General features: G+C 28.4%; 2 protein-coding genes across 2 annotated transcripts; one reads left to right on the top strand and one right to left on the bottom strand.

Annotated features, from left to right (window-relative positions):
* The first annotated feature begins 6264 nt into the window (after window positions 1-6264).
* LOC105211278 (3'-5' ssDNA/RNA exonuclease TatD) lies at window positions 6265-9184 on the top strand. Its single transcript, XM_011182622.3, has 5 exons — window positions 6265-6888; window positions 7324-7672; window positions 7758-7869; window positions 7943-8112; window positions 8175-9184. The coding sequence occupies exons 1-5, from the start codon at window positions 6672-6674 to the stop codon at window positions 8311-8313; spliced, it is 987 nt and encodes a 328-aa protein (XP_011180924.1). The 5' UTR covers window positions 6265-6671; the 3' UTR covers window positions 8314-9184.
* Window positions 9185-9459: 275 nt separating this feature from the next.
* LOC105211277 (isopentenyl-diphosphate Delta-isomerase 1) lies at window positions 9460-11056 on the bottom strand. Its single transcript, XM_011182621.3, has 2 exons — window positions 10618-11056; window positions 9460-10538 (listed from the first exon to the last, which is right to left on the bottom strand). Exons 1-2 carry the CDS (start codon window positions 10891-10893, stop codon window positions 10077-10079), a joined length of 738 nt encoding a protein of 245 aa, XP_011180923.1. The 5' UTR covers window positions 10894-11056; the 3' UTR covers window positions 9460-10076.
* Window positions 11057-11283: the final 227 nt, after the last annotated feature.

The following is an 11283-nucleotide window of genomic DNA, read 5'->3' as shown; positions in this document are numbered from 1 at the left end:
AGCAAATAAAATAAATAAAAAATAGAAAGATAGAACAATAGAACAATATTGCTATATATATAATATAAATATATGAAAAACAAATAACAACAACACCAACAAAGAATACTACAATTTATACTAAAGTTTTCATACAACTTAAATACAAAGCGCGCCACACACCCACACACACACACATGCATATACATATATGTACATGAGTAGGTGTACTAACGGGCGCTGTAACTTACATACATATCCGAAACGTAGTGTGTTAGCATAACGGTAAGCAAATGAAATACGAAGCAAAAGGAAGAGCAAAATTTGTAATCAGGACGCACATTTCTTATATGTATTTGTATGTATTATGTAATGATTGTATGTATGTAGTTGGTGTATAAGTACATAAGTGTTAAGGGCCAGATGCATACGTACATACATATTTACAGTTGTAATGATGCATTGAGTGTATTTGTATGTCACTATAGTTTAGTCTAGGCTTAGTTAGTGATGCGTATAATCTATAAGTACAGTTTTTAATTGTGGGCGGGCATCAGAATGATGATGGTTATGAAGTTGAAGATGATAATGATGATGTTGGTGTTGAAGATAAGTATGATATGCTGTTATTGTATATGATAATTTTGAAGATAATTATGATGCAGATATTGATAATGATGTTAAGTACTGTTAGGTGATATGAATTTTGTACGAGTTTCATATGATAGTTTCGGATATACATACATACACACACACACACACACACACACACACACACACACACGCCCATCCATGCAGTGGCATTACAGCAATGAAATTTAATAATAATGAAATATGCAATATAAAAATTTGTATTTTTATGAGTATTTTAGCAAAAAAAGTATTGAACGAATTTCAGATTACAACAACAACAAAAAATATGTCACTTAAAAAATAAAAAAAATTAAAAAAATGACATGCACGCAAGCATACATATAAACAATACAGTGTTGGCAAAAAAATCCGGTCAGTATTAAAATTTGAATTATGAGCTAAAATATTATACAAGAACAAAATTTTAATTAGCGATTGTTTGTATTTGTAACAAGAGATAAAATAAATTATTAGCAAAAAAATAGTATTATTAAATATTTCAGGATTTAAGCCCGATCGAAAATCTGTGAGCGATTATGAACAAACAGTTTGGCGCACAGAAGCCGAGGAACCAAAAAAACTAACTGTATTTGAATAGATGATACGAAGACATGGAGGTCAGATCACTCCAAAAAGGTCATTTCGTCCATACAAGCAAGGATTAGGTCAGCAATTAAGACAAAAGGAAACGCAACAAAGTATTGATTGTGGTATTTCCTATTAGATAGACTAAAATTAAAAAAATAAAAACAAACACTCACTTTGATATTACCTTTTTTATAGATTTTGTGATCAATTTTGTTGAATATCCCTAATTTTTATGAATTTGACCGAATTTTAAACAGTTCGATCCTGAAAATTTAATTTAAAATATTCATAAATTTAAAATTTGATTTAAAAACATTTAATTTTCTTTGCTAATAATTTATTTTTTCTCTTATTACAAATACAAACAAACCCTCATTTACATTTTTTTCTTGAATGAATATGCATCATAATTAAAATTTTCATACTGACCGGTTTTTTTTTGCCCAGCACTGTATAATAAATACATAGTAACATACCAACATAATTATGTACTTACAATGCTGAGCAGTAGTATATATGTATATCACAGCTGTCCAATATTTGTATGTATTGTATATGTAAAATTTCAAATACACCGAGTTCTAAATGCAATGTACCTACTAACTAAACAGCAAAATTAATTATAATTAAGGCATAAACATTCTTAATATTTATATATTTATATGTATGTATTGAGCATTGATTTTGGTAAAGCGTTAATAATTTTATGCAACAATTTCATACAAACATACATAAATATGCAATCAATTATGGCAACATAAATAAAGCATACATTATTTTTTGCATTTCTAGAAAAAAAAATATTGAAGATAGATAAAAAAAATAAATAAAAAAAAAATTATTATTATTTAATACTTTAGAATATAAAAATAAAAAATGAAAATTAAATATTTATATATACATAATATTGTTGAATTAACATAAAATATGTATTTATTATATTTACTACAAACATACATACATATTTATATAGCGTTGAAAACTAGACACACTAACTGTCAGTGTGTGACCAATATATAGTCCATATAAAACATAGAATTGTTTTGTTAACAACTTTTAGTACTTAAATATGATGCAGTTACATATATTATGATACTTATGTATAAATTAATATGTATTTGTGTGGATTAAATTCACAGCATCAAGCATAGAGAAATAAAATATAATGAAAATCATTTCGAATTCGCTTTAAGCCTCAGTTGACACTCAACGAACCATACAAGAAAAAAATAATTTTAAATTTTATAAATATTTTGTTATTCACACTTATTGTTATTCACACTTATTGTTAATGCGCTAATCAAATTAGTTCATATGCTTGTATATCAAAAAATAATTATATTATTTATATAAAATATAATATAATATAATATGAGTCCAATTAGCCAAAATTATTTGTTTTCAATTTGTATCGCATTTAGGGAAAGCCAGCATAGTGCGCTAAGACACATTAAAAACAGTCTAATTGGAATGCACTAACACAGAAAAATACAATTATATGTATTCTGCGGGAAAAATGGTCAGAAATGTTTTTTTTTTCAATTATTTGTTGTTGAATAAAATGAATAAATTGTTTTTTAGTAACATTAACTTTGAGATAACTGAGAAATAATTGTAAATTATTTTCAAAGAAATATTTTCCTAAAATAAAATAGAATTAAACAAATTTCGAAATGTTCGAAAATTAATTTTTTCTAAATTCGAAAATTTCGAAAAATTAATTTTTTGTTTGAAAATTTCGTTTGAAATACTAAGTAATTATTTATTTAATTTCTAAATTTGAACTAATCTAACTGGTTTATTAAATTGCGTATTTTATTATTTACAATATTTTTAAGAAATTTTCGAAAATCTAAAATATCGAATATTTACAACAAATTCATTTTTCGTTTGATACAAATATTAATTAATTACGAATATTGATTCGTGTTTATTATAAGGTATATTATTTAATGATTTTCTTATTTATTATTTATTTTATTTATTAATTTGAAATTATTATTTATTAAAAAAATTGAGAAGTTTGTCACTTATAATATTTTAAGAAGTAATCGAAAAAGTATTTCCTAATTTTCGAAAATCTGGTTTCGAAATTTTTGAAAAATTAATTTTTCGCTTCATTCACATATTAACTAATTATTTATTGTTATATTATTTTTTTATTTATTATTTATTTTATTTCTTAATTTTTAATAATTATTAATTATAATATTGGGAACTTTGTTATTTATAATATTTTTAAGAAATTTTCGAAAAATTATATTTGTTTGATTAATATATTTACTAATTATTTATTATTATATAATTTTTTATTCATTTTTTAATTAATTTATTAATCTGAAATATTTTTAATTATTAAATTGGGAACATTGCTTTTTTAAATTTCGATTTTTTTTAAATCGAGATTTTCGAAACACTAATTTCGAAACTTTCGAAAAATTAGTTAAGAGTTATTTCAGGAGCTCAACTATCTTCAAATTCTAATTGAATCACAATTTATTTTATTAGTTTTAGTTTGTTTGGACTGAGAAGTAATATTAATACGTTTTTTTCACGCAATTTTTTTTAATCATTAGTTGATTTTATTATTTACACTTCTACTTAATTTGAAAATATTTTAATTTTTCCAGCAGGGTGCAAAATCATTTATCCAAGAATTTATTTGCGCCAGTATTGATTGTTTAGAAACAAATAAAAACAAAATATTAGATATGCTTAGTAAATAAATAGTGAAACTTGAATAAATTTGATCACACATTAGGGTATGTAAGTATTAGGTAGCATATTTTTTTAATTTTTTTCATTTTTTTCATTTTTTCCCGTTTCCTAATACATTTTTAAACACAATTATTTTAATGACAACAATGAAATGATTTTTCCTCATCATTAAATTAAAGCTGAAACTGTCGTTAATTAGCGCTCAGATGATCAGTGGTTTGTGAGGTTATGTTAGCATTCCACAAATGTGTGATCTAATTTATTTAAGCTTGTGCTCTTAAATTAATATATAAACTACTTCAATATGTATAACAAAGGCAGCAAACGCAATTGTCGTTGTCATTTGGCACAAAATACAATAGCAAATAATAAACGACAAAAATGGTTCAAAGTTTTATAAAAGTTATTTAACTACATTTTTATAAAAATACTTAGATGGAATGTAGTTGCGTACGTGGCATACGAAGCAACAGAGCAGCAGAAATACTAAAACTACAAATACAAATACTTGAAATAAATACCAAAGATTATCTACATAGAGAATATAAGAATATATATACATATATAGTAAGTAAATAGAGACACTAACTAATAGAGCTAATCAAAACAAAACAAAAATAGAAGAAATACTCCAAATAAACTAAAAACAACAACACTACATATACACATTTATATATAGAAAAAAAATATAGTGAAGTACGAGACGTACATATGTATGAATGTGAAAAGAAAGAAATTTGTACTTAGCCGCTTTTGTATGTTCATATTCAAATACTTAAAGTATTAACTATTAGCTGTCAAATAAATACATATACTACATAAATAGAGTTATACAATAAAATACAAGACAAGCAACATAAAATTAAACTAAAATTACATACCAAATGCAAGAGACAGAGAATTCAACATAAATATATTCATATCTGGAATAGCTAGCTAGAAACATACAAACAAACACATACATATAATATATGGCATACTAGTTATAAAAAACAGTTTTTAAACATCACAAGTTTGATATAAAAGAGAAAGCAAACCGTCACACATACCACGTATTCAAAGTAAAAACAAAAATAAAAAATAAAACAAGTATTACATTTTAAAAATGTACCTAACAAACTAACTCATACTTACATACTTATATATTAATAAATAAATAAATAAAATTCACATAAATATTTATAACATGCTAATTGTAAGTAATATTTTATATAAAATATTTTCCAAAATGCACGCATGAGTCAATAGTGGGTCGGTCACCGATGAAACATAAATATAGATATAAAAAATAAAACTAAAAAATAAAAATCCTACTCCCTCACATTTATTATTTATTTCGCCAATAATTAAAAAAAAAAAACTTTGTTTGTATGGATCAGCTGTTTTTGAAGTCAATGCAATTCAAGCAAATAAAAGTAATAAAAATATATGCAAATATATACTGTTGTATGTTCCACAGAATATATATGTATGTCATAAACATTGTGTACATGTTAAAGGAAAACATCAAATATCAAAACAAAATACAAAATAAAAACAGCTACATAAAATATGAGAAATATACGTACAATACTCAAAAACCCGATTTTATTGCCATGCTGTATTCAAGAAGTTATCATCGTTAGATATTCCAAAAACAAAACATACTGCATTAAATTAAATAGACAAAAATACTCAAATAAATTGAAAACAAAAAAATAAATAAAAATATTTGAAATGTTGAGAAATTGCGTTTTTATTAAAAGAATAAGGAAATAACACAAAAGGGGTCAACGAACTGTTAACTAAACAGTTGATTTGTTTATCTCTCACAGGATCAGTACAGTTTACAGTTTCCTGAGATGGAAGTCCGTTTGCAAATTAACGGATAATTCAAGATTAATGGTTATATTGAACTATCATACTGAGGCACCTTACGTTGTATTAAAAAATTTCATTAAAGAAATCACTATTTTTCTCTTAAAAAACAATATTTTTATGTTAACATTATATTCTTGTTGTATTACATGTCCAACAATATAACGCACAAAAGAGCTTACATTTCAAATTTAAAAATTTTATATATTTTTAGTACACCCTGTGCTTTAATATATTAATAAATGTTTATAAAAATAAGTACTCAAAGCGAATACTATACTATATTTTCACAATTTTCGTTTTCTATGATTTTATTATAGCTAACTTTCAGCCCTCCCTCTTCTTCTCTTAAACTCTTAATTAAAATTAAAATTAATTAATCTTTAGTTAAACATTTTCACTTTCATTTATTAATTTAAGCACACTGTGTGCTTTTAGGATTGCCTAATAGTTGTGTAAAATCCCATCACCCACTTGGCAACACTGCCCACTCTAGTATTTTACTAAATTTCTTGGCCGCCAGCTGCCAGCAGTCGTGCTACACTTCTATAACAATTTTAATTTAATTTTCATACAAAACTAACGTTTTTAAGGTGCTTCATTTGCGTGTGATACTTTTAAGTTTTATTACAACACTTGTATTATTGTGACAATACCTGCCGTCAACGACGTACGCCCTTATTTTCAACACTCTTCAAAGATATTCATCATAATTAATGTGCATATTGTAAAGGAATTTTCACTGTGTGCTGTTGTATTGTTATTTCGTCATACCTATTTTCGTCAAGTGTCAACGTGCAAGCACCACTCGAGTCACAGATAACACGATTAATCATTGCAGTTATTGGAAGTAGTAAACAAAAACAAAAAATCAAAATAACAAAACATATACGATAATGGCACAATCTATAGCTGGCACTGCCTCTACGGCCAATACTAGCGTTGGCGCTGGTTTGAGCATCGCAGGCAGTTTGGGTGTTGGTGTGGATTTGGATTTGGTAGATATGAAGCATTGCTTCGAAAATCTCATAGTGATTGATGCGGGCGCAAATTTAACAAACAAAAAATATAGCCGTGATCTGGAATCAGTTATACAGCGCGCAAAAGATGCAGGTATTTAGCATTCATACATATGTATTTTTCTGGATGACGTACTATTTAACATATTTATTATATTTTTAACGTATGCACATATGCGCATACATATTTTGTCAATTAACGTTGTCTGTTTTCATGTATGTAGATATTGTGGCGATCTTCTAAGCTAAGAAGCAGACAATGAGCATACGTATTATTTTATGTATGTATACGCATATAAATATTTACACACCCATTAATATGCGCATACAAACAGAAAATATTTATTTTTATATGAATGTGCACACATTTTGACCTCTAAGGTCTTGCGGGATGACTTAGTTCAGGGATTTTGTATATTATTGATGAAAATGCAAGTTTTTTCAGATAAACACAAAAACAATGTCAATGCCGTTACTTTCACAGTTTATTTCATTTTAACTAAATATTTTATTTTTATTACTTTTGTAGGTGTGCAAAAAATTATGGTTCCGGGTACATCGGTGAAGTCAAGCAAGGAAGCGCTGCGTCTATCACGCATTTATCCCGATATAATCTATTCGACTGCTGGCATACATCCACACGACTCCAAATCAATTATCGAAGAACCAAATAGTTGGTTCGAATTCGAACACATTGCGGCTTCGCAGGAATGCGTTGCTATCGGACCTTGTGGCTTAGACTATCAACGTGATTTCTCTGAGCCCGAGGCACAAAAGGAGATATTTGAAAAGCAAATACATTTGGCTTGTCAATTAAACAAAGCATTGCTGATACATGAGCGCACCGCGCAGCAAGATGTACTCGACATACTAGACAAGTAAGTGTTTTTAATATGTTTGGGTTTGTTTATGTATTTGTTGTTGTTTTTGTGTTATTCATAATTTGTGTTTTTGCATTTGCAGGTTTGAGAATTTACCGCCCGTGATCATAAGAGGTTTCATGGGCACCGCGGACGAAGCAGTCGAATATCTGAATAGAAGATTCTACATTAGTTTAACTGGTTATTTATGCAAGGTACTAAATTGCTGGTTAACAAATATTAGTTTTGTGTTTATAATAATAGAATTTATTTATATAAAAATTTTAGGACAAATCAGATAGTGGAGTGCGCAAACTCTTAGAAAATGGTACCCTACCTATAGATAGACTGCTCGTCGAAACGGATTCACCGTTCATGTATCCAAATACTAGAGCTTCCAAGCTGCCGCAACATGTTAAGACTGGTATAACAGAACGTTCACTATTATATTTACATAGGTTGGTAGAAAAATTATTTCTAATTATTGATAAAGTGAATATGACTTCATCTTCATCCACAGGTACTGTACTTTTCAACGTAATGAACCTTGTAGTTTGCCCGCCATAGTCGAGATGATAGCTGCATTCATGAAGAAAACGCCCGATGAAGTAGCTTTAGCCACTGCATTTAATGCACTGAAGCTTTTTGGGCTATCCTAAATGCCAATGGCTGTGATTTTTACACTTATGTAGACTGTCATAAAATTGCTTAGTGCGTAAAGAAAAGCAATTGAAAGCATGCATCGTTTTTCAGCAACATTTACAAAACGTGTGTGCGCATTGTGTGGAATTCAAAACGAAAGTGCCAAAATTTTATACGTGGTAATATAGTTTTTTTGCTTAAATTCCTACATAAACTAAGAACTACAAGACTTCGAAAGTGCCTTAAGTGAAGTGCGAAAAACGCCAATTGGGCGATTAAAAAAATAACATAAACAAAAAACGACAAAATATGCTAAAAACAATATAATTTTAACGAAATCGACACCTATTTATTATACACATACATATATGTATTTACTAACAACGACGTGTTTTTAAAGCGCATGCAAACCCACAATATACTCATTAAACCAACTGATTGGTTCGAATATGCTATGATTTGAATCGCCTTAGTGTTAGTGTAAACACAACAAAAAACATAAAATTATAAAATATTTATTAAAAATTTAATGCGAATAATGTAACGCGAATAACGGGAAAATGGGTGCTAACCCAAATAAATTTAGCTACACACATTTAAACTTCACCGTCCCGTGATATGTATGCTTAAAAAATGCTTAAATAATATGCATATACGACAACATATCTTCATTAAAGTGTTATACAAAACGTTTAAGATGCGTTCAAAAAATATCTAAATACATACAAATAAAATATATTTATTAAATACCACAAAATGGCAACTTGAGTTCGCATCACATACATTATTAAATTATTTAAAACTGTTGAACAAACAGCAGACACGCAAAAAGAAAGCACTTTGAGCGCTTCTTATAGCAAAAAAAAAAAAATAAAAACAAAACAAAAAGTCAAGCTGCAGCTTACTTGACTTCACTTTCATACAAACATACATATATATATATATTTATTTTACTATTATATAAGAGATTTTTTTTACGCCAATACTTGTAAATATTTATTATTCATTTTGTTTGATATTTGTTGTTGTGCTACGGAATGTTTATTGTGCTACGCCAACTAATAACACACATACATACAAACATACATAAACATAGTTGTAAGTCAAAAGCAATGTGCATGGCAACACACTGGTGAATAGATGAAAGTAACACGGTAAATGTGATCGTTTTACTAAACTATTGTACTTTATTGTTATTTACATAAATATACATAAACAAATACAAAATGTATACATACAAACATAAATCAAAATAAAAAAACTGAAAAGTGATTTATCGCTCTTGTTTTTTCTTATATTTTCGTAAAATCAAAATAACCACTTCCAACTACTACACTTTTTTTTATAAAAACTCTTTGGTATTACCATTTGGGCGCTTGACCTCTTTGGTATAACCATATGCACCTAATGAATGACTATAATTTCTTTTATGCAATGAACAATTGAACAGTTGCATCTTATATATTTATTATACATCGATTGAAGACATTCGAGATGAGTGTAATAATAAACCGCACATTATAAACGCCCTTCAATTAACTGTGAAAAATGTCACGCCACCATATGAAATTCGTTTAGAAATGCAAGCCAGTCTTCATAAATATATGTGTGTGCATTTTTTTTTTGTGTTTTATATTATATATAAAACGATAGAAATTGTAAAGTTGGCCCGTAACCAATGCTTTAATATTTTCCAGAATTTTAATAACAAAACTAATTATCATAAACGAAAATGGTGCTGGTGCTTGTGAACAAGTTCTCCTATGTATACGAACACAATTTAACGCGAAAAGCGGTGTATGGCATTTGTGTCCACATACGGATTTAAGTTATGCAAATTATCCCACCATTCTTTGAGTTTACTACGCAGAATAAGTTTAAACCACGGTGTGAGTGGTGCATTGAATTTCGTCACAGCTGCATCAATTTCATTACGTTTAATGTAACGCACTTCACTGACTTCATTCTCATTGGGATTTAGGTCAACGTCTTTCTGCAGAAATAGTATATAATCGATTTCGTGTTCACCCCACACGCCGTCGCCGCAATCTTTGTAATGTATTCGCGTTAAATAATTAAAAGATTCTGGCAGAATTTGTTCTTGTGGTATACCCAACTCATAACTGAGGCGTCGTTGAGCAGCTCTTCTTATGCCAATTGCATTCGATTCCTCGCGTTCTAAGTCAATATCGTGTAGTGGATGACTACAACAAGCATTCGTATATGTATCGGGAAATGTGATCTAAAAAATAGTTTATTATTTAACCGTTTGCTAATCCCATGTAAATACAACAAATAAAAATGTGCACTTTCAATGCTACCTTATGCTTCGATCGTCGCTGTACCAACATCTCTCCCTTTGAATTGAATAAGAATACACTAAATGCGCGATGTAATCTTATATCGCCCGTTTCCTTATTTACACGATGGCAGTCTTCTTTGCTACTATAACCAATCGCTTTATCATGCTCGTCCACTAGTATACAGTTTTCCTTTAGTGCCAATTCCTGTTGGGCATCCACAACTGCTGTATAACTTCTGGCCCATAGCTTTGGGCTCAGGCCACGAGATATATACCGATTTAACATTGATAACATTATCCCTGTATTTTCAAGTAAAGCGACTGTCACTTTGAGCGTTTCAAAATACTCTAAAATAAATAGGTTGTTGTGTAAAAACAATACGATCGATCATATTTTACATGGTTTCAAAAGAAGTAAACCATGCAATTCGGTTGCAGTGATCATATGTTATTAGTGATGTAATATTATCGATAGTTATTTCGATAGTCAACCCCATACAAAATGTGTAGTCACTCCTATTTGCGATTGGCTAATATCTATTGTTTATCGACGTTTACGTTATGTTGTTTATCATTTAAAGCAACTGTACTTTTTCAGGAAATTATGTAAAACGGAGCACGCAAATAATTATTTCAATTTCCAGTCATTTATAGATTATATATAGACGTGAAAATATAAGAAGCA

Source organism: Zeugodacus cucurbitae, chromosome 2 (genome assembly GCF_028554725.1).
Source record: "Zeugodacus cucurbitae isolate PBARC_wt_2022May chromosome 2, idZeuCucr1.2, whole genome shotgun sequence".
In the NCBI taxonomy this organism is placed as follows: domain Eukaryota; kingdom Metazoa; phylum Arthropoda; class Insecta; order Diptera; family Tephritidae; genus Zeugodacus; species Zeugodacus cucurbitae.
This window is presented reverse-complemented; position numbering and strand designations above follow the sequence as displayed.

Excerpts from the sequence above, each read along its gene's own strand:
- LOC105211278 (XM_011182622.3), top strand. The coding sequence starts at position 6,672 with ATGGCACAATCTATAGCTGGCACTGCCTCTACGGCCAATACTAGCGTT. Across the intron at positions 7,870-7,942 it reads TAACTGGTTATTTATGCAAG|GACAAATCAGATAGTGGAGT; the intron begins GTACTAAATTGC and ends TAAAAATTTTAG. Across the intron at positions 8,113-8,174 it reads TCACTATTATATTTACATAG|GTACTGTACTTTTCAACGTA; the intron begins GTTGGTAGAAAA and ends CTTCATCCACAG.
- LOC105211277 (XM_011182621.3), bottom strand. The coding sequence starts at position 10,893 with ATGTTATCAATGTTAAATCGGTATATATCTCGTGGCCTGAGCCCAAAG. Across the intron at positions 10,539-10,617 it reads AGCGACGATCGAAGCATAAG|ATCACATTTCCCGATACATA; the intron begins GTAGCATTGAAA and ends ACTATTTTTTAG.